At 34.6% G+C, this 27,216-nt stretch overlaps 4 protein-coding genes across 7 annotated transcripts; 2 read left to right on the plus strand and 2 right to left on the minus strand.

The window, feature by feature from the left end:
• Positions 1–6,454: 6,454 nt before the first annotated feature.
• LOC106424722 (T-complex protein 1 subunit zeta 2) lies at positions 6,455–10,113 on the plus strand. The gene is made up of 15 exons (XM_013865467.2): positions 6,455–6,728; positions 6,839–6,902; positions 7,046–7,181; positions 7,424–7,575; positions 7,666–7,713; positions 7,846–7,938; positions 8,104–8,210; positions 8,305–8,419; positions 8,495–8,581; positions 8,796–9,000; positions 9,098–9,192; positions 9,356–9,424; positions 9,510–9,617; positions 9,710–9,828; positions 9,913–10,113. Exons 1-15 carry the CDS (start codon positions 6,595–6,597, stop codon positions 9,989–9,991), a joined length of 1,611 nt encoding a protein of 536 aa, XP_013720921.2. The 5' UTR covers positions 6,455–6,594; the 3' UTR covers positions 9,992–10,113.
• A 29-nt stretch (positions 10,114–10,142) lies between these two features.
• LOC106424726 (COX assembly mitochondrial protein 2) lies at positions 10,143–15,955 on the minus strand. The gene is made up of 4 exons (XM_013865472.3): positions 15,777–15,955; positions 11,179–11,294; positions 10,716–10,863; positions 10,143–10,401 (listed from the first exon to the last, which is right to left on the minus strand). Exons 2-4 carry the CDS (start codon positions 11,234–11,236, stop codon positions 10,320–10,322), a joined length of 288 nt encoding a protein of 95 aa, XP_013720926.1. The 5' UTR covers positions 11,237–11,294; positions 15,777–15,955; the 3' UTR covers positions 10,143–10,319.
• LOC106424723 (ultraviolet-B receptor UVR8) lies at positions 11,803–14,473 on the plus strand. The gene is made up of 11 exons (XM_013865468.3): positions 11,803–11,981; positions 12,059–12,203; positions 12,529–12,639; positions 12,737–12,797; positions 12,900–13,015; positions 13,097–13,182; positions 13,270–13,471; positions 13,605–13,658; positions 13,777–13,890; positions 13,961–14,017; positions 14,110–14,473. Exons 1-11 carry the CDS (start codon positions 11,953–11,955, stop codon positions 14,329–14,331), a joined length of 1,197 nt encoding a protein of 398 aa, XP_013720922.1. The 5' UTR covers positions 11,803–11,952; the 3' UTR covers positions 14,332–14,473.
• LOC106424724 (histone-lysine N-methyltransferase, H3 lysine-79 specific-like) lies at positions 14,443–16,913 on the minus strand. Of its 4 annotated transcripts, none has more exons than XM_013865470.3 (5): positions 16,603–16,913; positions 16,463–16,507; positions 16,042–16,356; positions 15,777–15,955; positions 14,443–14,824 (listed from the first exon to the last, which is right to left on the minus strand). In XM_013865470.3, the coding sequence occupies exons 1-5, from the start codon at positions 16,805–16,807 to the stop codon at positions 14,519–14,521; spliced, it is 1,050 nt and encodes a 349-aa protein (XP_013720924.1). In that variant the 5' UTR covers positions 16,808–16,913; the 3' UTR covers positions 14,443–14,518. The 4 variants fall into 4 exon arrangements, with proteins under 4 accessions (XP_013720924.1, XP_013720923.1, XP_013720925.1 ...); XM_013865469.3 differs by having other exon boundaries at positions 15,777–15,958; XM_013865471.3 differs by having other exon boundaries at positions 14,443–14,815; positions 15,777–15,958; positions 16,603–16,908.
• Positions 16,914–27,216: the final 10,303 nt, after the last annotated feature.

Below are 27,216 nucleotides of genomic sequence, written 5' to 3' on the forward strand. Positions count from 1 at the left end.
TAAATATTTCAGTTGTGGTAAATACTTAGTTATAAGGTGCTCACGTCGATGTGCACATGTATGTGTATGTAAAAGTAAAGAAGGTTTATAAATATATTAAGATACTGTAATTAATATTAAATAACATTTATTTCAAAATAATACATGAAAAATAAAATTCTTAAAATGAAATTATTTAAAAACAAAAATATTGTAAAATTTATATAAACTATAATATATAACTTATATATAATTCTTTAAATATTTGTATATATATATATATATATATATGCATATAACAGATCAAATTAGATATCCGTTCTTATAAATATTGATATTTGTGATTTGCTTTTTTTTTTACGAATATTGTATTTTAGTATTTGATTTGCTTCGTATAGTAACAGATATCCAGATTTTTCGGTTCGAATCAAAACGGATAACGAATCGAATTAAAATTTATGAATATATAATTTGTCCAGCTCTATTCGTAAACAGTAAAAATAACATAAAGAAGAACTATGCATGTGAGTTTTATATTAAAAAAACGTAAAATACATACTGTGAACATATTAAGCCACACAAGAGACGTCTCTTGTGCACACGTATCCTCTCTCTTTCTCTCTCCTCTCTGCGACGACTCCGACTCCATCAACCGGCGACTCCGACGATGACCTCTCTGCGGCGACTCCGACTCCATCAGCCGACTCAGAGACTCACTTCTCGTCAACCTCACGTCTTCCTCTGCCGCGACGTCTTCTGGGTGTGATTCTGCTAAATTTCTGAATAGGGTTTAGGTTTATGTTTCTGGATCATCGATTGTGTGATCTGATTTGAGAAAAAGTAATAAAGCTTTCACCTTTGAGAATTTGGTTCTTGACCCTTGTGGGAGCTTGCTTAATTGAAGTTGTTGGTCTGGTGGTTATTGAAGTCCTTCGCTTTCTTCATTTGTTGAGTCAGATACTCTGCATGGGGTGCACGTCATCTCTTCACTACAGACTACAAAGGTTCGGATCTTCCATCTTCAAAGAGTAGAAATTTTGTTCCTGATCACTCTTTGATATGGTTTGTTTGCAGAGCTTCTTATTGTTGACTTCATACCCGATATCAATATTGAAACTGTTAAATCTCTACTCAAATAACAAAAGCTGCAGTTCTCAGTAACAACATTTCACACTTTTACTCTCTTTTCTCTCTGTTGGTCTTTGATTTGAAAAGTTTTGAGCATTGTTTAATGCAGAAGCATAAGGTATCCAATACTTTTCCTCCTCAATTCAGTCTTGTCAATAGATTCTGGAGATACATTCTAGACCGCGAGGTTCTTACCAAACCTTCTTTTGTAGCTTTAACCTATCGTAAAAACATGTTGATCTTGTGCAGATGTCCTTGACTATCTTCATGATATAACAGGGTTCTTCAAAAGACACCGTGTGGGCTTCATTGTCAAATAACTCTTTGAGCTCAATCTCTGATCTTCCTAAACATTGTACATTTCAAGTCACAACAGGAGGGGTTCCTTTATCCGAGGTTTGCTTTTTGAAAACTTCTAATCCTTTGTGTTTTTTGTTGGGTTTTTTACTGAACCTGATGTTTACAATGTCTCTTGGTGTATCAAGATTTCTTTGAAGACAATGGAGAGCAGATTGGTTCCAAATCTTTTCTTTGCAGGAGAGGTAAACATTGTGTTATTTGCTACAATATTTATTTAGTCGTTCACATACATATACGCATGACAAGACCATCATATGATATGATTCATATCTTTTCTTACATTTTGTGTTTGCAGGTACTAGATGTAGATGGAGTTACAGGAGGATTCAATTTTCAGGTTAACATGCAATTTTCATATTTTTTCTTACATTGTGTGTGTTTTTTTTTTAAATCTATATTTAAAATGTTATGTTTAAGAATTTAATAAATAAATTTGAAGTTTAATAAAATAATGTTTAATTTTATTTTTAAAGAACTTTTAAACAAGAGACTTGCAAAGGACCACACAAATATAACTGTCTCTTAACTAAGTCTCTTAAACCCACTTTTCCAACTAAAAATTATTAAAAAAAGATTAAGAACCCCTGAATGAGTATGTGGGATAATGATGCTGTGATCAGTTACATTCCAATCTCTTAAACCAATGAACCAAAGAGCATCCACGATCTCTTCCTGTTTAGGACGCTTGTATTCTACAAACTGATTTTTTTTTTTTAATGTATAGAAGTGATTTTTAGACAAAAAAAATTAAAACATTGTTTTCGTCTTGGTTCAGTTTGTGCTATTTTAAACAATCTCTCATATTTACCAGATTCTAAATACCACAAAATATTTATCATATTTTTTTAATGAATTTTAATAGAATGACACTGTTAGATTGAAATTTATGTAAGTTTATAAATTAGTTTCAAATGATTAGTGCTAATAAAATTGTAAGTTACTAAGTAATAACCCGCGCCTTGCGCAGAATGTGATTATTAGTTTCGTTATTTTTTAATAAGGAGACATTAATCTATTTAATCTGGTTATCAGTTCGGTTTTAGGTTGTTTTTTGGGTTTTAATCACCTAAAATATAACTATCATTTTAAATCAATATATATTTGGTTTGTTCAGTTAAAATGTTTGATGTTTTTGGTTATTTTCGTGTGATAATAAAAATTACTATAATTTTTTTGTTTTCATGTTATGAATCTTAGATAGTCGTGATGTCGAACCAATGGTTTCATATTATAGTTTCTAAACAGATAATAGTTAAAAAAAGAAAAGAAAATTATCAAGACAAATCATTTTACTACAATTTGGTCGATAGTGAAAGAAGCATTAAGAAAAATAATATTTTAACTTCCAAAAAAATTAAATATTTCAGTTGTGGTAAATACTTAGTTACAAGGTGCTCACGTCGATGTGCACATGTATGTATATGTAAAAGTATATAAAGAAGGTTGATAAATATATAAAGATACTGTAATTAATATTAAATAACATTTTTTTCAAAATAATACATGAAAAATAAAATTCTTAAAATGAAATTATTTAAAAACAAAAATATTGTAAAATTTATATAAACTATAATATATAACTTATATATAATTCTTTAAATATATGTATATATATATATATACATATAACAGATCAAATTGGATATCCGTTCTTATAAATATTGATATTTGTGATTTGCTTTTTTTTTACGAATATTGTATTTTAGTATTTGATTTGTTTCGTATAGTAACAGATATCCGGATTTTTCGGTTCGAATCAAAACGGATAACGAATCGAATTAAAATTTATGAATATATAATTTTTCCAGTCTATTCGTAAACAGTAAAAATAACATAAAGAAGAACCATGCATGTGAGTTTTATATTAAAAAAACGTGAAATACATAGTGTGAACATATTAAGCCACACAAGAGACGTCTCTTGTGCACACGTATCCTCTCTCTTTCTCTCTCCTCTCTGCGACGACTCCGACTCCATCAACCGGCGACTCCGACGATGACCTCTCTGCGGCGACTCCGACTCCATCAGCCGACTCAGAGACTCACTTCTCGTCAACCTCACGTCTTCCTCCGCCACGGCGTCTTCTTCGTACACGGGTTTTGTTGAATTAAGCTTCTGGGTGTGATTCTGCTAAATTTCTGAATAGGGTTTAGGTTTATGTTTCTGGATCATCGATTGTGTGATCTGATTTGAGAAAAAGTAATAAAGCTTTCACCTTTGAGAATTTGGTTCTTGACCCTTGTGGGAGCTTGCTTAATTGAAGTTGTTGGTCTGGTGGTTATTGAAGTCCTTCGCTTTCTTCATTTGTTGAGTCTGATACTCTGCATGGGGTGCACGTCATCTCTTCACTACAGACTACAAAGGTTCGGATCTTCCATCTTCAAAGAGTAGAAATTTTGTTCCTAATCACTCTTTGATATGGTTTGTTTGCAGAGCTTCTTATTGTTGACTTCATACCCGATATCAATATTGAAACTGCTAAATCTCTACTCAAATAACACAAGCTGCAGTTCTCAGTAACAACATTTCACACTTTTACTCTCTTTTCTCTCTGTTGGTCTTTGATTTGAAAAGTTTTGAGCATTGTTTAATGCAGAAGCATAAGGTATCCAATACTTTTCCTCCTCAATTCGGTCTTGTCAATAGATTCTGGAGATACATTCTAGACCACGAGGTTCTTACCAAACCTTCTTTTGTAGCTTTAACCTATCGTAAAAACATGTTGATCTTGTGCAGATGTCCTTGACTATCTTCATGATATAACAGGGTTCTTCAAAAGACACCGTGTGGGCTTCATTGTCAAATAACTCTTTGAGCTTAATCTCTGATCTTCCTAAACATTGTACATTTCAAGTCACAACAGGAGGGGTTCCTTTATCCGAGGTTTGCTTTTTGAAAACTTCTAATCCTTTGTGTTTTTTGTTGGGTTTTTTACTGAACCTGATGTTTACAATGTCTCTTGGTGTATCAAGATTTCTTTGAAGACAATGGAGAGCAGATTGGTTCCAAATCTTTTCTTTGCAGGAGAGGTAAACATTGCGTTATTTGCTACAATGTTTATTTAGTCGTTCACATACATATACGCATGGCAAGACCATCATATGATATGATTCATATCTTTTCTTACATTTTGTGTTTGCATGTACTAGATGTAGATGGAGTTACAGGAGGATTCAATTTTCAGGTTAACATGCAATTTTCATATTTTTTCTTACAATGTGTGTGTTTTTTTTAAAATCTATATTTAAAATGTTATGTTTAAGAATTTAATAAATAAATTTGAAGTTTAATAAAATAATGTTTAATTTTTTTTTAAAGAACTTTTAAACAAGAGACTTGCAATGGACCACACAAATATAAATGTCTCTTAACTAAGTCTCTTAAACCCACTTTTCCAACTAAAAATTATTAAAAAAAGATTAAGAATCCCTGAATGAGTATGTGGGATAATGATGCTGTGATCAGTTACATTCCAATCTCTTAAACCAATGAACCAAAGAGCATCCACGATCTCTTCCTGTTTAGGACGCTTGTATTCTACAAACTGATTTTTTTTTAATGTATAGAAGTGATTTTTAGACAAAAAAAAATTAAAACATTGTTTTCGTCTTGGTTCAGTTTGTGCTATTTTAAACAATCTCTCATATTTACGAGATTCTAAATACCACAAAATATTTATCATATTTTTTCAATGAATTTTAATAGAATGACACTGTTAGATTGAAATTTATGTAAGTTTATAAATTAGTTTCAAATGATTAGTGCTAATAAAATTGTAAGTTACTAAGTAATAACCCGCGCCTTGCGCAGAATGTGATTATTAGTTTCGTTATTTTTTAATAAGGAGACATTAATCTGTTTAATCTGGTTATCAGTTCGGTTTTAGGTTGTTTTTTGGTTTTTAATCACCTAAAATATAACTATCATTTTAAATCAATATTTATTTTTTTTGTTCAGTTAAAATGTTTGATATTTTTGGTTTTTTTCGTGTGATAATAAAAATTACTATTATTTTTTTGTTTTCATGTTATGAATCTTAGATAGTCGTGATGTCGAACCAATGGTTTCATATTATAGTTTCTAAACAGATAATAGTTAAAAAAAGAAAAAAAAATTATCAAGACAAATCATTTTACTACAATTTGGTCGATAGTGAAAGAAGCATTAAGAAAAATAATATTTTAACTTCAAAAAAAATTAAATATTTCAGTTGTGGTAAATACTTAGTTATAAGGTGCTCACGTCGATGTGCACATGTATGTGTATGTAAAAGTATAGAAAGAAAGTTGATAAATATATAAAGATACTGTAATTAATATTAAATAACATTTTTTCAAAATAATACATGAAAAATAAAATTCTTAAAATGAAATTATTTAAAAACAAAAATATTGTAAAATTTATATAAACTATAATATATAACTTATATATAATTCTTTAAATATATGTATATATATATATATATGCATATAACATATCAAATTGGATATCCGTTCTTATAAATATTGATATTTGTGATTTGCTTTTTTTTTTACGAATATTGTATTTTAGTATTTGATTTGCTTCGTATAGTAACAGATATCCAGATTTTTCGGTTCGTATCAAAACGGATAACGAATCGAATTAAAATTTATGAATATATAATTTGTCCAGCTCTATTCGTAAACAGTAAAAATAACATAAAGAAGAACCATGCATGTGAGTTTTATATTAAAAAAACGTAAAATACATAGTGTGAACATATTTATGTAGAGTTTGACTGAAAAACTCTCTACATATGACATGTGTCCATTTTAATGTGAACGCATTTATTACAATGCTTTTACACGGGACTTGTGTCCAGTTTAGTATTAACACATTTATTACAATGTTTCTCGCTTAATACATACGAGATTTGGAGGGGGGGAAAGTGAATTTCTGAAATTAATCTATTTGCGAAGATTCAACGAATATAAGGGTAAAAGTGTAATAAGCATTATACTGTGTTAAACAGGAGTCTCTATCTAACTAGAGTCTCTCTTTCCCCACTTCTTCTTGCCGCAATAAAATCTCTCTCTCTCTCACAAGCTCAAACTCTCACTCTTCTCTTCCTACTCTGATCCCGCACGAGCGCTGAAGTTCTCGAAAATGTCTGTGCGAGTTCTGAACCCTAATGCAGAGGTGCTCAACAAAACGGCGGCGCTTCATATGACAATCAACGCCGCCAAGGGCTTGCAAGATGTACTCAAATCAAATCTCGGTCCTAAGGGAACCATCAAGATGTATTTCTCTCTCTTTTTGATTTATTTTTGTTTTTTCTCATAGTGTTCATCATCTTCACTTCCCAGATGTAGTTTGTTTACTCTCCGATTTGTTGTTTTAATCAATGTAGGCTTGTTGGTGGATCTGGAGATATCAAGCTTACCAAGGATGGGAACACTCTATTGAAGGAGATGGTGAGTCTATTGAAGGGTGCTCACAAGTCTGTGACTTGCGTCTTGTAGTAGTAGAGAACTAAATGTGCTTATGGTTCATGTGATTTGATTGATTTCATGATTTTGATTAGGTAAGAGTATGCTTACTTCTTTAACTGTTGCAGCAAATTCAGAATCCGACGGCTATTATGATTGCGAGGACAGCTGTTGCGCAGGATGACATTAGTGGTGATGGTACTACTTCCACTGTTATCTTCATTGGTGAGCTCATGAAGCAGTCCGAACGCTGCATTGATGAAGGTGAGTCGCTATTTTTACCTAATCTAACTTTAATTTGTATTATAATTAGTTCATTTCTTATATGCCTCTATACTCTTGTTTTAGCTTCTTGTTTTAATTTGTATAATTAATTCATTGGTTTTGCTATGTTTTTGTTTGAAACTGAATCCGTAAGAATTACAAATGGTGTGAGTATAAAGTTTTATAAACTTTTGTAGTGAGATATAGTCCTAAACTCTAATGAAGGTGTATATATGTATCAGGAATGCATCCACGTGTCTTAGTTGATGGTTTTGAGATTGCCAAGAGAGCTACGCTTCAATTCCTTGAGAACTTCAAGACCCCTGTGGTTATGGGTGATGAGCCTGATAAAGAGATCCTCAAAATGGTCGCCAGAACGACACTTAGAACAAAGGTAGTCTTGGTTTTTTTTATTTATCTCTTTCTCATGTTTGATTGATACTTTTCAGCCCCTAACCTCGGTTTACTATTGTGGCTTGTGTAGCTGTACGAAGGCTTGGCTGACCAACTGACTGAAATTGTCGTTAATTCAGTGAGTTTATCGACCTCTTACTAAATCTTATTAATGCTTTTCGTTTTCTTTTTCACACCGATGATCTATGTGCGAATATTGGTGTACGAGTTTAAGCTTGTTTTATAATCATCTACTTTCCATACATAACAGGTTCTCTGTATCCGGAAGCCTGAGGAAGGTATTGATCTGTTTATGGTGGAGATAATGCACATGCGCCACAAATTCGATGTCGACACAAGATTGGTATGTCTTTGACATGTGTGGTTTACCATAACATTGTTCCCTGGAAGTTTTCATAGTTTTGAAAATTTAAAATACTTAATAATGTATATATTTACTGGCTATGATTAAATGCTTCCATAGTTTTGGACGTGTTTCAAGTACCACATTGATTTCTTCCTGATTTAGGTTGAGGGGCTTGTTCTAGATCATGGTTCAAGGCACCCTGATATGAAACGACGTGCAGAGAATTGCCACATCCTAACTTGCAATGTGTCGCTGGAGTATGAGAAGAGGTGTGTAATATAATTCTTTGGTCAATTCTCTGAAGAGAAATAAGAGCCTAGATGTTGCTGGTGATGCAGACTGATATTTCTGTTTATCTATCAGCGAAATTAATGCAGGGTTTTTCTACTCTAATGCGGAGCAGAGGGAAGCCATGGTTACTGCCGAGAGGCGATCTGTTGATGAAAGAGTTCAGAAAATTATCGATCTCAAGAAAAAGGTGGGACTGAAACCACACTTACTGGAGCCGTATTTGAAATTCTGTAAAAACTAATAATGCTTTTTCCTTGTGCAGGTGTGTGCTGGTAATGATAACAACTTTGTTATCATAAACCAAAAGGGTATCGACCCACCGTCATTGGATCTTCTTGCTAGAGAAGGGGTAAGCTATATAATTACTTCTGTAAATTCTTGCTTCCACACTAATGTTACAAACAGTTGAAACCATTCTAGACCAACGCTTAGATAAGAAAAATACTACAGAAGAATGGTCTGATAAATAATAATCCATGGACGCTATTGGTGGAAACGGCATTTAGTTCTGGGCTTTCCACTGAGAGGCGTTTGAATCTAATTACTTCTCCTCATCTCTCCAGATTATTGCCCTTAGAAGAGCAAAGAGGAGGAACATGGAACGTTTAGTTTTGGCCTGTGGTGGAGAAGCTGTGAATTCTGTTGACGACTTGACCCCTGAGTCGCTTGGATGGGCTGGACTTGTCTATGAGCACGTTCTCGGGGAGGAAAAGTACACCTTCGTGGAGCAAGTGAAGAATCCTTATTCATGTACCATTCTCATCAAAGGTAATAGACCAACTTCTATCTTTTCGTTAAATTTTTGAAAGGTTCATTTATTCCCGTATTCACTTTGGTGGTCATTCATGATTTATTGAATTTCTAGGGCCTAATGACCACACCATTGCTCAAATTAAGGATGCGGTTCGTGATGGTCTAAGATCGGTCAAAAACACCATAGAAGACGAGTGTGTTGTGTTAGTAAGTACCTTATTATCCTTTCAAGTATTTTGTGACCTTTTGCTCGTTTCTCCTTAATGTCAAAGAGACTGTTAATTCCTGATTGAAACCGTTGTAAATTAAGCAAATAGACCTATTGTATAGTTTTTTCGTTATGTTTATGCACGGTTGCATCTTTATATAGGGAGCAGGAGCTTTTGAAGTTGCAGCAAGACAGCACTTACTCAATGAAGTCAAGAAAACTGTTCAAGGGGTAACTGAATATCATTACACATACTCAGATACTTTAGTGTTTTCATAAGTTGTCTAGATAACTAATACTATCATCAATGTTGCAGCGGGCCCAACTTGGCGTTGAAGCTTTTGCTAATGCCCTTCTTGTGGTGCCTAAGACACTTGCAGAAAACGCAGGTCTTGACACCCAAGACGTGATCATTTCTCTTACGGTATGTATTCATCTATTATCCTCTTCCTCAAACCGAAATCAATTCCGGAAACAAACAAATATTTGATTGCTCACTGTGATGCGCCTATGCAGAGTGAGCATGACAAAGGAAACGTAGTGGGATTGAACCTTCAGGATGGTGAACCAATTGACCCACAGCTCGCTGGTATCTTCGACAACTACTCAGTGAAACGCCAACTTATCAACTCAGGGTAATGTTTGGAAGCAACCAGCCAATTTTTTAATAAAGTTGTGGGTTTTGGTTGAAGCCATTTTAATACTTGATTGTGTTGCAGGCCAGTGATTGCATCGCAGTTGCTTTTGGTGGACGAAGTGATTCGCGCAGGAAGAAATATGAGGAAGCCTACTGCTTGAAGTCCTTTGCTTTTCTTACTTGCTTTCGTCGTTCTAACAATCTCAAGATTTTGTCTTCTTTTTTCTTTGTTGTGAAAGTTGTGTTAAACATGTGCTTTGGTTATGATAAACATCTTTGACCTCGTAGAGCTTGTTGATTTTGCAAACTAAATGGAACTACAAACAAAATCTTTTACTTTTCTTATAGTGAGTAAACCACCCTTATTGTAGAAAGGCCAGAGTCAATACTCAGTTTTTATAAAAAAGCATCCATTACAAGGAGGATCTTTCTGGTCCATAATCAACAAGAAACAAAGCGACCACTTTATACTGGTCCGACTCAAATCAATTATGCGGTGGACGCTGAGATTTTTCCCTCTTCTTGAATCATGTACTCTCTCTTCATTTCTTCCAACACTTTGTCATTGGTGCTGCAGAATCAACAAGAAAAATATTTCATGATTAAACTGACATTCAAGCATCTGCCTGTTCTCAAGAGATTTTCATCAGGGAGTCACAAAGAAAGAAAGAACTTGTGCACCAAGAACAAACTCGATCTCGACTGTGCTACACCATTAGCTAACATAATGATCATATCTCCAAACATGAATACAGTTATCATGGTAAGCCAGAATCACAACCCCCTTTCATAAGTTTATATTTGCTTACATATTACTAGCAATGATGTTCATGACCAGACTATGCTTCTCCTAACCACAACATGTCTATAACAGAGAAAACTCACAACTGATGGAGGCAAGTGTTGAGCTCTTTAGCTTGCTTACGACATGTCCACACAACAGAGAAGGTTCTTCCGGTGGCGCATTCAGCATACTTGGAGACGTACTGATCACATTCGTTTAATGCCTTTGCCTTCATCTTGCTACGCAGCGCTATCAAACAAAGTAGTAAACAATCAACCTCTTAACACATCACCATTAAACTTCAAAACAAATCTCCAAGCTCAATCAACATAGAAGCAGCAATTCAAAGAAACCAATGTTAATTCAATTGATAAAAGATACTTTTTTAGTCCGAAAGTCCATCACTTTTCGAGGATCAGCGACATGGGTTTGAGAGATCGAGAAGAATCTGCTTCTCTGATGATAAAAACAGGCTTAAAGAGTTATCGTTATCCCATTTAGGGGTTTAGGGTTTAGTAACACAGCAAAAAATGAAGAAGAAGAAGAAGACATTGTTAATTTTACCTTCTTCGACCTTCTTCTTGACGTGATTCTCACGAGCTTGCTCCACATAGCTCCCCATTGACGACGACGGACCTTCTGAGCTGTTTTCTCCGATCAAGCGGGTTCGTTGAAGAAGACTGAAATGGGTTTCAGGTCAAAGGGTGATTCCGTAAATTTAAACTTAAGCAACTTGCAATTTACTCCCTGTAGTTTGATGTATTTTATAAATAGACCCCTATAGTTTTTAATATGTTGTATTAATTAAGTTTATATCAAAATAGCACATTTCTAAGTTTATATCATAAAAATAGCACTCCAAAACTAAAATGACCAAAATAGCACATTTCTAAGTTTATCTTTTGAAAATTTTATTTTTTTTATTTTTCAAAATTTGAAATCTTATCCCCAAAACTTCATTTCTCAACTCTAAACTCTAAACCCTAAACTCTAAACCCTAAACCCTAAACCCTAAATTTTAAACCCTAAATTTTAAACCCCACCCTTTAACTCTAAACCTTAAGTTTGTGATTTTTAATAAAATATTAAGTGTTATTTTTGTGACTTTTGACCTTGAGTGCTAGTTTGGGAATAAAAACTTGATTTAGAGCTATTTTTATCTTTTTCTCGTTAATTAATTACATGGTAGGTAATAATTAATCGGTCCAAAAACAAAATAATGAATTAGCTAAATGAGACAACACATAACCCTCGAATTGAAGAATCACACCGAGCGAGTGCCCTCTGCTTTTTCCTCGGTTTTCCACTCACTTTCTCTCTCTCTCTCTTTCGCAGCAGATGGCTTCAGCTACTTCCGTCATAGCTTGGTCAGTTCTCTTCCACCGAACCTTTGCTTCAGCTCTTCCATTGATGTTTGTTACTTGATTGTGTGTTTTTTCTCCAGGGGCTCTGGAGAAGATGGGCAGCTAGGACTTGGAACTTACGAAGAAAAGGAATGGGCTTGCGTTGTTGAGGCTCTTGACCCTTTTGCCGTTCGCTCCGTCGTCGGAGGTAGCCGCAACTCCCTCGCCATTTGCGATGGTGGCAAGGTTAATAAACTCTTCTCTTTTTCTTTGCTGGGTTTTGCTCACTACTCACTACTCTGTATAAAAGTTCAATGCTTTGGGCTGTGATTTTCTGCGATTTGATTTTTAAGCTGGATTTGGTGATGATGTCTTGAGAGGGTTTTTGAGATTTGATGGACTAATCGATAGTCTTATTCTGAATCTCATTTTGAAAGGCAGCTGTAGTGTTTGCTTTTGGTTTTGGGTTCTTGTGTTACCAGCTCTCTTGGCTTTATCTGAGAGTGTACATCTTTTGAAGAAGAAACTAATGCTTTTCATTAATCTGGTAAATGTTTTTTTTTTTTCTCAGCTGTTTACATGGGGTTGGAATCAAAGGGGTACATTAGGACACCCACCAGAGAAGAAAACGGAAAGCGTCCCTAGTCTTGTTAAGTCTCTCGCCAATGTCAAGATTACACAGGTTAACAAATCATTCACTTATCAAACTGTCTTTTTTTCTATACAATTTCCTCGTTGTTGTTTACTCGGAGTCTGTGTTTTCAATGAATGGCTCGCAGGCTGCTATTGGTGGTTGGCATTGTTTAGCTGTTGATGATCAAGGCCGAGCTTATGCCTGGGGTATGCATATTCCCTTGGATTTCTATCTATTGATTATAACCTTAAAGATCTTCAAAGATACACTAATACACTCCTTTTCTTTTTGTTACGGAACTTACTTAGGGGGAAACGAATATGGGCAGTGTGGTGAAGAGCCTTCCAAGGACGAGTCAGGTAGGCCTGTTCGTAGAGATATTGTAATCCCTAAGCGTTGTGCCCCTAAACTTACCGTCCGTCAGGTACTTTTCCCCCGTTTACCTCTCTGCATTTACCTCTGGTTTCGATACTTCTTTGTCTAAACCATATTTTCCCCCTAATAGGTAGCTGCAGGAGGTACTCACTCTGTGGTTCTAACCCGTGAAGGTTCTGTCTGGACTTGGGGTCAGCCTTGGCCTCCCGGTGACATGTACTTAACCAATATTCCTTTCATTTATTGATATAACGTTTGTGTTTTCTGGTCTGCTGTTACTGAACTTGGAGTTTGAACTTTCAGAAAACAGATATCTGTTCCGGTAAGAGTTCAGGGTCTTGAAAACGTTCGTCTGATTGCTGTTGGAGCATTTCATAACTTGGCTCTCAAAGAAGATGGGACTTTGTGGGCTTGGGGTAATAATGAATATGGACAACTTGGTACCGGAGATACCCAACCTAGATCTCATCCTATTCCAGTTCAAGGCCTCGATGATCTCACTTTGGTATGTGGTCTAAAACTTTTCTAGTTCTTAGCACTTATACGGAAACCAACTGCCTTCTGATGCTTAATCTGTAAAGGCTTTTGTTATAGCCTAGAAGCTTAACAGTTCTCCCTCATAAAACGCATGTTTTTAGGTTGATATAGCTGCTGGAGGATGGCATTCAACAGCTTTAACCGAAGAAGGAGAGGTATAGGAACTGATATACTCTATTATTATTGGTTCTTTGTCTTGCCATTGCTGAGTTTTCTCTGAGCTTGATGTAGATTCTTGACTGTCAATGTTGTGACTTGGTTATATCCTATTAGGTGTATGCTTGGGGGAGAGGAGAACATGGAAGGCTTGGGTTTGGTGACAATGACAAGAGCAGCAAAATGGTTGCGCAGAAAGTTAATCTCTTAGCTGGAGAAGACATCATTCAGGTAAAAAGAACTAAAACCACCAGTTTCTCTACTACTTTGGAAGCTCATATCATGAATCTTTTCTCCTCAGGTCTCATGTGGTGGAACTCATTCAGTTGCTTTGACAAGAGACGGTAGGATCTTCTCGGTAAGTTCTTAAAAGAAACAAAAAACATTTTGTTTGTTGGGTTAAACTAAAAGTTGAAGTTCTAAACCTCTCTTTTTATATCTTGTGATCAGTTTGGTCGAGGAGACCATGGTAGACTCGGGTACGGAAGAAAAGTGACAACGGGACAGCCATTAGAGCTTCCTATAGACATTCCACCACCTGAAGGACAGTTTAACCATGCTGATGAAGAAGAGGATGGAAAGTGGATAGCTAAGTTTGTGGCATGTGGTGGTCGACACACTCTAGCTATTATGGAATGGAAGGCTGATCAAGAGGAGGAGGAAACAGAATAATCATGAAGCATTTTGTTATAGAGAGAAAAGGGGGGAGCAAAAGAACTGTTAAGCTTTTGACATTCCCATGAATGATGAATATCTATATGAAGAGGAAGGACTAATACTATATATTGATAATAATAATCTCATTAAGAAGTTCTTTCTTGTTGTTTTTGGTTGAATCTCTTGGGTTTAAAGGTTGTTTTCAACAACCTTTGACAAGATGAGGAACACAAATAGGGAAGATGTACTTTGATTTTCTAGGTTGTCTTTGTCTTGATCGCCTCCATGAGAAGCATCCACTTCCTCGTCTCTTCTTCTGCTTCTTCATTTCTTCTTCTTCTTCACTCATCTCTTGCTTCTCTTCTTCTTCTTTAGTACTCATCTCTAGCTTCTCTTTTGTTTCTTCTCCTTTTATACTCATCTCTTGCTTCTCTTCTGTTTCTTCTCCTTCTTCTTTACTCATCTCTTGCTTCCCTTCTTCTTTCTCTTCTTCTTCCAACTTCAAATCCTTTTAAACCCAAATTACATATCATTTTCAGAAAACTACACGTATGTTGGAACCTAAAATGAGGTATTTTCCTTACTGTTTAGGAAGTTTTGGCCGTTTGGACAATAGTTTCATGGTTTCAGCCTTTCAGGTTCAAAACGTAAATAGTGAATCAAGTTTTGTTTATCCAAATTATTATTTGGTTACTATAATATCAAATGAGACTGAAGTCTGAGTCTATGACTGACTATATAAATGTATAAGATACATAGATGCAATGCACGCGCATACCTATCTATCTATAGGGAATATAGATAGTATAGTCACGTGAGTTGGACACAAAATCTAGAAATGGGGTCTAAATCTAATGAAAGATTTTTTTCATGAAAGAGTGATATCATATGATTATACATTTTTGTGTGTGTTTCTCTGATTGATACTCATGTGTACTATGTTTCGTATCTTATATGAAAGAATCTTAATCTTAAAATGAATCTTCGACTTATGTATAAAAACACTAACGTATAAGAGTTTTTATCATTGTCCTTTTCTATGATTGAAAACATTGGTACCAATATTAAATATCGTTTGGTGCGTTTCTTATCTTGCGACTGAATCTAATTATTGATGCACGAGCAACTCAAAATGTTTGTGCAATTATTAACTTCCGTACCATTTCATGGACCTTATGGTAGGGAACTATGTATCTTGAATACTTTACAGAAAAACAAAATACCTTTTTATTCCAAAATAACTCATAAATGAAAAGAATCTTAAGATTATTACACTAATTAATAATTAATAATTTTTTTTTTAATATTTGATTTTATTTATATTTGAATTTAGGGTTTAGAATTTAGTATTTAAATGATATGGTTAGGAGTCATTTATTCATTATATATTTTAACTAATGTAATTGTAGACATTTTCTTTACATGTTTACTATTTTTGTTATAATTTTTTTTGGTAGTACCTCTTGTTGACCTTCTAGTTTGAGATTAAATTCCACTGGCGAATCATTAGATTCCACGTGTCGTTTCAGTGACCGTTCCATGATCGGAGGCGTCTTTGCCGGACTAGGGCTACCGGAGCTAAGATCCACCGACGTACTCTGAATGCCCACATCACGTTTCAGCCCCACAACTTTCTTTTCTGCTGAAAAAAACACCCCAAGATAATTGAGAAAAGACTTCAAGAAAAGCTAACACCAAAAAGGGGACCTATTTAAAATCAATCACCTCGAACAAGAACAGGATCAGGAGCATAAAGATCCTCGTGAATGACTTTAACGTTAGGATTATCATTGGGTTTGTTTTGACCAATATTGTTCATCAATAGATTCGGATTAGGGTAGTGAAGAGGAGCAGACATGGTGGTGGTCAAGTTTCTAAAAGATCTTGCACTTAATGTTTTAGAAGACAAACACTCCATTGGAACTTCTCCGGACACTGGATTACATATATATTTCTCTGCTTCGTTCCACTTCGAATTCAACGCAAACCCTTCTTGTGTTAACCATTCTCTGTTATTGAACATTGTCTTTGGTTGTAACGCTGCAAACCAAAAAAAAAAAACATAACACATATTTGAACATTCCTCGTTTGTTCTCTATGTTCTTTAGATTTATATTAACATTTTGATTGCTCTTGAGAAACTTACCCTTGAGTGCATTGGTGAAGGAATATGTTGATGGGTCAATCTCGTCTGTTATAACGATTTGAAGTTTAAACATTATCAGACAATTAAATTCATAACACACAACAAATAAGGGAGAAAAAGAGTGGAAGATGTTTAGCCACCTTTGAGGGTGTAGCCAGGAGAAGAGGCAGTACTAGAGATGCTGTTTAAGTATGTTCTTGAAGAAGACTTGTGATGATCTTCTCTAAAGCTTCCAACGTATGAAGCAGAGAACCTTCTTGAAGTAGGGTTTTCTCGGATCAATCGAGCTCTTCGATCCCATTCTCTTTGGTTCATAAACTCATGCTCATCTCCTCGCAGAGCCATTGGAAACGAAATATTTCTTTTGTTTTTTTGTTTTGTTTTGTGAAAGAGCAAAAAACTTTAAGGAGGGAGAATGAGGCAACTAGGCAGCACTTATAATTTTCTCTTATTCTCAGAGTGGATTATTTTAGTCCCTTATTTTATAAAAATCATATTGGGTATCGATAAGTTTCTTCGGCTTCCAACTTAAAACCAGTCGGCAATTAGTGGATTGGCACAAGTCCCTTATATATTACTCAAGTCCCTTTCATATTTCCGATGTGAGATCTTCTCTCCCATAGGTATATTAATGTTTAAATTATTTCGAATCTTTAGACAGATAGAAAAATATTTTAAATTTTAAATAAACTGGAATATGGAGAGAAGCTGCTTGCCTTGTATATAAAAATCTTACAATATAGCATTTTTGGGTGTAATCCCCCTTTAGGAATCAAACTCACTTGGCATTTTCTGCTATTGTGTAGTATATTTTTAAAAAATATGGTCCTTCCTTCTCAGTGTTTTGAATTCAAATTCTTCATAACAATTTTTTAATGACTTTTAATATCTCATACATATATATATATATATTGCATGATTAAGTTTATGCAGTTCATTAATTTATTACAAGAATTTATTTTTCTTAATGATAGTCACCAAACGCAACAACAAAAATAATGAATCGTTGTTGTTCATTATCAATTTTTAATTGTTGTTGTTCAAAATATATTTGTGTGTGTTATGAAATAACTTATAATTTATAGTATCGAGAAATTTAAATAAGAGTAGAATTTAATACCCGTAGGAAGCAAATAACACTAATATAAGGGAGAGAGTTTATTATAAGGAAGAAGAAGAAGATGTAATGGTGTACAAAAGAGTAAGATGAGTGATGGTATTTATAATGAGCAACAATACATAAAATATCAAAGATGGTGCTTGATTTGGTAAATGAGTGGGTGATCATAGTGCTTGATGAGTAGATGATCATAGTGCTAAAGTTGCTAAAGAAGTGGAGGATCATTTCAAAGTTTATTTTATAACACTCCCCCTTGATCATCCATCTTGTATTAAATTAAGTTTCGTAACACTCCCCTTGGAGACCGGTGTCACTCTCCGCTCTTGCCTCGTTAAAAACTTTTCTAGGAAAACCCAATGGGAAAAACCATAGTTAGGTAAAAAGAGTACAACTACGTAAACTCCCCCTCGATTGAGCAGTCATAGATCCTTCTAATGACGCATTCCAATGTTATGGACATGTTTTCTGAATAGCGAAGTAGGAAGTGCTTTTGTGAAGAGGTCGGCTGCATTGTCGCATGATCGGACATATCTTACTTCAATCTCTTTCTTCTTCTCGAGCTCTTGAGTGTATGAGAAGAACTTTGGATGTATATGTTTTGTTCTATCACTTTTGATATATCCTTCCTTCGTTTGAGCAACACATGCCGCATTATCTTCATATAGAATAGTTGGCCCCGTACTTTTGTCAATCCCACTACTTGAACAAATGTGTTGGCTTATTGATCTTAGCCATACACATTCTTTACTTGCTTCATGGAGTGCGATGATCTCAGCATGATTTGAAGAGGTAGCCACAAGCGTTTGTTTCTGAGAACGCCAAGATATAGCAGTGCCTTCGATCGTAAAAACATATCCTGTTTGCGATCGGGCTTTGTGTGGATCTGAAAGATATCCTGCATCTGCAAAACCAACCATTTGACCATTTGAATCTTTAGGGTAAAATAAGCCTAAATCAATAGTCCCTTGTAGGTAACGAAAGACATGTTTAATTCCATTCCAATGTCTTCGTGTTGGAGATGAGCTAAATCTTGCTAGAAGATTAACAGCGAATGATATATCAGGCCGTGTACAATTTGCAAGGTACATCAACGCTCCAATTGCACTTAGATATGGTACTTCCGGACCAAGTATCTCTTCTTTTTCCTCAGGTGGTCGAAATGGATCACTTTCAATGTTAAGTGATCTAACGACCATCGGGGTGCTAAGAGGAGTTGATTTATCCATGTTAAATCGTTTCAACACTCTTTTAGTGTATGTGGATTGATGCACAAATATACCATTTTGTGAATGTTCTATTTGTAGGCCAAGACAATACTGTGTCTGTCCAAGATCTTTCATCTCAAATTCTCCTTTGAGATAGTCTGATGCCTTTTGTATTTCTTTTTGAGTTCCAATAATATTTAGATCATCAACATATACCGCGATTATCACAAATCCGGATGTTGTTTTCTTGATGAAAACACATGGGCATATAGGATCATTCACATATCCTTCTTTTGTTAAATGTTCACTGAGACGATTGTACCACATACGTCCAGATTGTTTTAACCCATATAATGATCTTTGCAATTTTATTGCACATAACTCTTTAGGTTTGGAACTTAATGCTTCTGACATTTTAAATCCATCAGGGATTTTCATGTAGATATTAGTATCTAATGATCCATATAGATAAGCTGTAACAACATCCATGAGACGCATCTCAAGATTTTTATCAGCGGCTAGACTCATCAGGAATCTAAATGTGATCGCATCCATTACAGGAGAATATGTTTCCTCATAATCAATACCAGGTCTTTGAGAAAATCCTTGGGCTACAAGGCGAGCTTTATACCTTGTAATCTCATTTTTCTCATTTCGTTTTCGAACGAAAATCCATCTGTACCCAACTGGTCTCACATCTTCAGGTGTGAGTACAATAGATCCAAACACTTTTCGTTTGTTAAGCGAATCAAGTTCGATTTGTATTGCTTCTTTCCATTTATTCCAATCATGTCTCTTTTGACATTCATATATGGATTTCGGTTCTGGATCATCGGTATCTTCATTTACCTCACTTGACACGATATATGAGAAAACATCATCAAGGTCATTTTGTTCATTTCTATTCCATATCCTTTTATTATGGATGTAATTAATAGAAATCTCATGATTATCTTTCGATTCATGATGCTCTGATTCATCAGAGTCCTTATCATTTATTTCTTCCAAAATATTTTCTGCTATTTTGGGTGCATCATATATTTCAGCTTTCTTCTGTTTCCTAGGATTCTTATCCTTAGAACCAGCAGGTCTACCACGCTTCAGGCGTGTTTTTGGCTCTCGTGTGTCATCCTCCTTTTCTTGTTCATTTGGCATTTTGATACGAGCAGGAGCATTTGCAGCTGGTATATGAGATTTAGTTACCGTCTTGGTATCTGCAAATGCATCAGGTAGCTGGTTAGCTATACTCTGTAAATGCATAATTCGTCGAACTTCTAGTTCTGACTCTTTAGTAGGAGGATCAAGATATAACAATGATGGTACACTCCATTTTATATCACTTCCAACATTTTTGTTTTCTCCCCCTAGAACTGGGAATACATTTTCGTCAAAATGACAATCAGCAAAACGTGCTGTAAAGACGTCACCAGTCTGTGGTTCTAGGTATCTTATAATTGATGGAGAATCACAACCAACATATATTCCCAACCTTCTTTGTGGTCCCATCTTTGTGGTCCCATCTTTGTTCGTTGTGGTGGTGCTACAGACACATATACCGCACAACCAAAGATTCTAAAGTGGGAAATGTTTGGTTCTCGACCAAACGCTAACTGTAGTGGAGAATACTTATGGTATGCACTCGGTCTGATCCGAATGAGTGCTTCTGCATGCAAAATGGCATGTCCCCATACAGAGGTTGGAAGTTTTGATCTCATGATCAATGGTCTTGCAATCAATTGCAGACGCTTAATTAAAGATTCAGCCAAACCATTTTGCGTATGAACATGAGCAACCGAATGTTCAACTTCAATTCCCATTACCATACAATAGTCATTGAATGCTTGGGATGTGAATTCACCAGCGTTGTCTAGTCTAACTCTTTTAATAGTATAATCAGGAAACTGTGCTCGCAGTTTGATTATCTGAGTTAGAAATCTCGCAAATGCCACATTTCGAGATGATAATAGACAAACGTGTGACCATCTACTGGATGCGTCAATTAATACCATAAAATAGTGGAATGGTCCACATGGTGGATGTATCGGTCCACATATATCACCTTGAATTCTTTCAAGGAACTTTGGTGATTCTTTATCGATTTTGGTTGGCGATGGCCTTACGATCAATTTTCCTAGAGAACATGCAACACATGTCATTTTATTCCCTTGAGAAATCTCCTGGATTTTCAATGGATGACCATGTGAACTTTCTATGATTTTACGCATCATTGTAGTGCCTGGGTGGCCAAGGCGATCATGCCATAACGTGAACTCTTCTGGGTTCCGTTTTACTACAAGATTTGATTCGATCTCATCGATATAAGTATGATGTAATCCCGAAGGAAGTTCTGGAAACTTTTCCAATATGTGTTTTCTGCCACATTTTTCAGAAATTACATACATGTATTCTTTCCATCCTCAGTTGCAGACTGAGTATCATATCCGTGAAGATATATGTCTTTAAAACTCAACAAATTCCTTTTAGAACTCGGAGAATATAAAGCATTATTTATGGAAAATTTTGTTCCATTCGGCAAAGTAAAGTTTGCTTTACCAGTTCCTTCAATCACGTCTGCAGGACCTGATATTGTATTGACGACAATTCTTGTCGGTTTTATATCAGAGAAATATCTCTTTTGTCTCAGAATAGTGTGCGTTGTTCCACTATCTGGTATGCATATTTCACGAATCCGTTTCTTGGATTTTGCTCCATTAGTATTTTGATCCATTTCTGAAATTATCATAAACATTAAATAAAAGTGAAACGTGAAATTTATTCATTGATTATATAAAGAAAACACACAATAATTATACATATATTGTTGTTAAAACAACATTATTCTTTAAAAACATAATTATTATACATTACAAATGAGGACTATTCAGCAGTCTTATTAGAAACATTTTCGTACTCTTCAAGAGTATTCTAGTCCAGCTCATTTGCGAAATCAGAGGATTCAAGGTATGAGGTCCCTTCAACGTTTTCCGTGAGGTTCACCTCTTTAGCCTTTCCTTTTATGGATTCTTGATATAACTTGCACAAATGTGGGGGAGTACGACAAGTACGGGACCAATGTCCTTTACATCCACATCTGTAACATACAGTCTCACTTTTCTTTGTGGTATCCTCTTCGGTTTCTTTGCCTTTATGAGGTTGTTCAGATCTAACCCATTTGTTAGATCTAATACTTTTAGGATAGTAAGGCTTTCCACGTTTGTTGTTGAAACGCCGACCACGACCTCGGTTGGTATGGTTTCTCCTTCCCGAATATTCTACCGCCGTAGCATTCACTTCGGGAAATGCCTTGGCTCCCGTAGGTCGGGAATTATGGTTTTTGATTAGTAACTCATCGTTCTTTTCAGCCAACATGAGTGTTACCATCAATTCAGAAAATTTGGTGTACCCACATTTTCTGTAAATTCGGGATAAGACGTTGTGTTCTTTGTGGAAAGTATTGTATGTCTTGTCAAGCATTTCTGCTTCGGTGACAGGGTTACCACAATATTTTAATTGTGCAACTATCCTCAAGATAGTGGAATTGTAATCTCTAACCCTTTGGAAATCCTGAAACCTCAGGGTTTTCCACTCTTCAAGAGCGTGAGGGAGATTGATTTCCTTCTGATTATCGAATCTGTCTTTCAAGGCTTGCCATAGTACGGCTGGGTCCTCAACGTCTCCATAGTCGTGAGTTAGATTTTCATCTAAATGCTTCTTCAGGAAGATTATCGCTTCGGCTATATGCTCGGGTGGCGATTTGTTACCGACTTTTATCGCTTCGGTTATCTTTTTTATTACAAGATAAGGTTTCACATTTGTGACCCATCTGACATAATTTTCGCCGGTTATTTTCAGAGCCGGGAACTGGAGTTTCTCGACGTTTGCCATTTGTATTTCTAAAACACAAAATAATAATTTTATTAGAAACTTCAAAATTTAAAAACCGTTTACATTAATCATACAAGCAATTACAAGGAGAAACGATGTAAAGAAAATTAAACCGATATTCATCTTAAATTCACTCGGAGTAAATTCTCCAACGAATAAACAATAAATAGAAACACAAATAAAAATGGCACATAAAAACAGAAGTGCGCGAATCATCTTTCTTGAAATGAAAAATCGGAGGAGAGCGATTTGAAATTTTTGAGAGAAGATGAAATGTTTTGGATGATGAAATGGAGTGAAAATGAGTTGTATTTATATATGAAAATCACTGTTCATGACCGTTGGAGAAAGGGGAAATTTTTGAAAAAATTTCTTTGTGACCGTTGGTGTTAAATCGAGTGCACCAAAAATCAGTCTGAAAATATCGTATTAAACGATCAATCAAATCCATTAAATTTCATAAAATTTTGATAAAAATAAAAATTATGGTGAATAAATATTTTTTGTTATGATAATAAATTATGTGACGGCTCAGCCGGTCAATGCAGAATAATAAATAAATTATACGGCGGCTCGGCCGACCAATTAGCAATAAACAAAATATAAGGCGGCTCAGCCGACCAGTTAATAACAAACATAATATAAGGCGGCTAGGCCGACCAATTAACAATAAACAGGATATAAGGCGGCTCGGCCGACCAATAAATTAATTAAAATATTAATAATATAGGCGGTATTCCGGCCATTATAACATAATATAAATAATAGTACATGCGGTATACCGACCATTATAGCAGGGTATATATGATACAATAAATTTTACCGAATTGCAGAACGATCGTGCTCATAACGTGTTATGAAATAACTTATAATTTATAGTATCGAGAAATTTAAATAAGAGTAGAATTTAATACCTGTAGGAAGCAAATAACACTAATATAAGGGAGATAGTTTATTATAAGGAAGAAGAAGAAGATGTAATGATGTACAAAAGAGTGAGATGAGTGATGGTATTTATAGTGAGCAACAATACATAAAATATCAAAAATTGTGTTTGATTTGGTAAATGAGTGGGTGATCATAGTGCTTGATGAGTAGATGATCATAGTGCTTAAGTTGGTAAAGGATGAGAATATCATTTCAAAGTTTATCTTATAACAGTGTGTTACTTTTTTTATTTTATTTATTCTAACTCGAAATTATTATACTTTAAAGTGACAGTAGTATTACACTATTACTGTGCACACTATTTATGAGTTGAAAAAATTGGTACAGATTTTGGAAAGGTGGACATCTGATCTGATCTTTTATGAGTGGTTAATAATCACATACCACTTCACCAAATATAATAGTGTTCACATCAAATGAAATGTTGAAATCATGATAGTAGATAAAAACATATTTAATAATCCGATAGAAAACGACTTAATACTCACTTTAGTTGGTTAATACATCAAAAGGAAAAGTAATGCATGCAAGCTAGCTTGAATTGTCGTAGTTGGAACTGTTTAGTGTCCCATTTAGACAATTTCCTTGTGGATTACGTTTCATTAATTTATCACTAACTAGAACATGTGTTTTACATTTCATGTGGTTACAAACTAGTAATGTCATCCTGATGAAATGAGTGAATAACTTGTTAGAAAATACTTTCCATCTGACAGTATATATGTTAAGTACTAATATACAACGCTCACATAGTAACAATTAATCCATTATTATATTATCAACGGCTGCTGCGGCTCCGGATACTGGGAACTTTCAAAGCATATAGAAAAATTAAGATATATGTGTTGTAAATATAAACGTGTGTGTGAAAATAATGAGAAATTTAAGAATAGACCAACGAAAAATCTTGTTGGCCGACGTATGAAATTGAGATGGGCCAATTAGGAGAGATGCTGGCGCATGGTGAGGGGGTTGGCAGAATGTGAAGAATGGATAGGCTGATATGGATTATATATACAATTGTGTAAGTTGATTTTGAAAAAAATGAAATGGTGACATGGTGTATGTGTATAGAGTGTACAGTTGTTATCAATAACATGGTCGTCTTTTGTTTGGTTATAGTGAGGCAAATTAATTTGATGCGTGTTCGAGTGGACTCTATATCAAGAGAATCTATAAATAGTGGTTTGTGGGCGGACACATCAATATCAATGTCCATGTGGATGTCATATTCATCATCGTTGTACATGTGATGATGACGACTAACTATCAACTAGTTTATCTACTTTCTTCTGAGAATAAGTTGATCTCTTGAATCATAAACGTATGGCTTAATCCGAATTTAACTTTCATAAATTTTTGATATATATATATATATATATATATATATATATATTTCATCATATAGTTGTAAACGTGATGATAAATGTTTAATACGATCCTTCGGAGTTCGGATTGTGAGACGATCGCTGAACCTTGAGAGTAGAAGTGTTCAAGCCAAACCAAGTAAACTTTCAGATTTAAAACATTTAGATCAAAGCATCAAACGTTCCAAAGATTGGCATGATTTAAAACCTCTGGTTGCTATCTAAGTGGTTTCTGTTAAGAAATAACTTATAATTTATAGTATCGAGAAATATAAATAAGAGTAGAATTTGATACCCGTAGGAAGCAAATAACACTAGTATAAGGGAGAAAGATTATTATAAGGAAGAAGAAGAAGATGTAATGGTTCTTTGATTATAAACTCTTGTTCTTGTTTATGGTGTACAAAAGAGTGAGATAAGTGATGGTATTTATTGTGAACAACAATACATAAAATAACAAAGATGGTGCTTAATTTGGTAAATGAGTGGGTAGTGTTTGATGAGTAGATGATCATAGTGCTTGAGTTGGTAAAGGAGTGGAGGATCATTTCAAAGTTTATCTTATAACACTCCCCCTTGATCATCCATCTTGTATTACGTAATACCTCGTTAAAAACCTAGTCATGGAAAACTCAATGGGAAAAACCGTAGTAAAAGTAAAAAGAGTACAACTACGTAAGCTCCCACTCGAATGAGTAGTCATAGAACCTTTAGAACAATGATAGATTTTCATCTCTCAAATTGTAACATTCTCTTTGGGTGTCTATCTTTTGTATGTTCTTTGTTGCCTCGTTAAAACCTTGTCATGGAAAAACCCAATGGGATAAAAAAAAGAAAACATGATAAGGAAAAAGAGTACAACCACACTTACTATCATATTTCTTTCTCTGGAAATAATATCTTCAGGATATGCATTCCAATCAACTCTCTTCAGAGAATTAAACTTAAGAGAATAAACTCTATTCATTTCTATTATGATATCTAGGGCCTTTAGACTTCTTGTCCATAATTCTCTTTTGACTTAGACAATAGTTTATTGGTCTATTTGGATTTCAAACCAAATTTCTTACATATAATCGTATAGAAATTCGTCTCGTACATACGAATTATTCATTTGTAACTATAGAAGTTACTATTATGATTTTCTTTCTTTTCATATGAAATTACATCTTTCAGTAATGAAAAAGATTAATAATTTTCTCAAATAACACTCTTACGTATGGTATTTCAGGACCAAACATATACGAGCGTCTTAAATAAAATACTTTAAGGATCTTTATGATAACATCTCAGTTTTAGATCTCCAGTTTAGAATACATAAAAACAATATGGTATTGTCAAAAGTTTTCTTCCAAAACATAATTTTTCTATAACTCTTCAGGAGTTTTGATTATATTCAAATCATGATTCTATTGATTTATAATCTCTTGATAAATACAAATGGATACATTTGTTAACCTTATAATATTTCATATATCACATAAAATAGTTTGTTTCAATTCGATCGAATATACAGAGTTCCCGGGAACATGATTTTGATATCATCAATCCTTCATGGATTATACTTTCAGGGATTAACATTTTTCAAGTGGATTGTTTTATTCAAGTTCTTCCTTTATTACCAGACTATAAGGAACTTGAAAACTAGTTGCATCTACCACATGAAATTATGTCTCTTCACAATTAATTTCATATTGATCCTTCTTTGTGTGCAACGGTTCATTTACATCTCACTTGTTTTACACCTTTTAGTGTATGGACTACTGGTGCAAATACTTCTCTATTTCACAAGAAGTTTATATCTTTGTCTATTGCATCTTTCTGATTTGGCCAATCATTTCTTTGTGTACACTTTTCAATAGACTTTCTTTCATGATCCTCTTTCTCATTTATTATACCAACTGCTACTTTGCATGTATAATATCATCGACGTCAATTTTCTTATCGGTTCCATTTTGTTTCATACATGACATAACTTATTGAGATCTTTTCATTTGTCTCAGGTACCTGAATTTTCGTCAGTCATGTTTAATTTCTCTTCGGGAGATCATACAAAACTATTCTGCCTCGTTTTGACCATTATCAATATATGCTCCTTTTCATTTACGAGGATTTATCTTGGGAACCAATCTGTCTACCACGCTGCAGGCGTGACTAGCAGTTTGATATTGTTCTTGTAGAACATTTATTCTTATTGGAGCATTTACAGCTGGTATATGTGACTTGATC

This window comes from Brassica napus, chromosome C9 (genome assembly GCF_020379485.1).
Source record: "Brassica napus cultivar Da-Ae chromosome C9, Da-Ae, whole genome shotgun sequence".
NCBI classification, from domain to species: domain Eukaryota; kingdom Viridiplantae; phylum Streptophyta; class Magnoliopsida; order Brassicales; family Brassicaceae; genus Brassica; species Brassica napus.

What these genes read in the sequence shown, in the direction of transcription:
- LOC106424722 (XM_013865467.2), top strand. Translation starts at nt 6,595, where the DNA reads ATGTCTGTGCGAGTTCTGAACCCTAATGCAGAGGTGCTCAACAAAACG. An exon ending in ACACTCTATTGAAGGAGATG is followed by an intron (nt 6,903 to 7,045) that starts GTGAGTCTATTG and finishes TAACTGTTGCAG; the next exon opens with CAAATTCAGAATCCGACGGC. An exon ending in TCGATGTCGACACAAGATTG is followed by an intron (nt 7,939 to 8,103) that starts GTATGTCTTTGA and finishes TTCCTGATTTAG; the next exon opens with GTTGAGGGGCTTGTTCTAGA.
- LOC106424726 (XM_013865472.3), bottom strand. Translation starts at nt 11,236, where the DNA reads ATGGGGAGCTATGTGGAGCAAGCTCGTGAGAATCACGTCAAGAAGAAG. An exon ending in CAAGAAGAAGGTCGAAGAAG is followed by an intron (nt 10,864 to 11,178) that starts GTAAAATTAACA and finishes TTTGTTTGATAG; the next exon opens with CGCTGCGTAGCAAGATGAAG. An exon ending in AACACTTGCCTCCATCAGTT is followed by an intron (nt 10,402 to 10,715) that starts GTGAGTTTTCTC and finishes TTGATTCTGCAG; the next exon opens with CACCAATGACAAAGTGTTGG.
- LOC106424723 (XM_013865468.3), top strand. Translation starts at nt 11,953, where the DNA reads ATGGCTTCAGCTACTTCCGTCATAGCTTG. An exon ending in CTAAACTTACCGTCCGTCAG is followed by an intron (nt 13,016 to 13,096) that starts GTACTTTTCCCC and finishes TCCCCCTAATAG; the next exon opens with GTAGCTGCAGGAGGTACTCA. An exon ending in GCCTCGATGATCTCACTTTG is followed by an intron (nt 13,472 to 13,604) that starts GTATGTGGTCTA and finishes GCATGTTTTTAG; the next exon opens with GTTGATATAGCTGCTGGAGG.
- LOC106424724 (XM_013865469.3), bottom strand. Translation starts at nt 16,807, where the DNA reads ATGGCTCTGCGAGGAGATGAGCATGAGTTTATGAACCAAAGAGAATGG. An exon ending in CTTCACCAATGCACTCAAGG is followed by an intron (nt 16,357 to 16,462) that starts GTAAGTTTCTCA and finishes TTTGGTTTGCAG; the next exon opens with CGTTACAACCAAAGACAATG. An exon ending in TGATCCTGTTCTTGTTCGAG is followed by an intron (nt 15,959 to 16,041) that starts GTGATTGATTTT and finishes TGTTTTTTTCAG; the next exon opens with CAGAAAAGAAAGTTGTGGGG.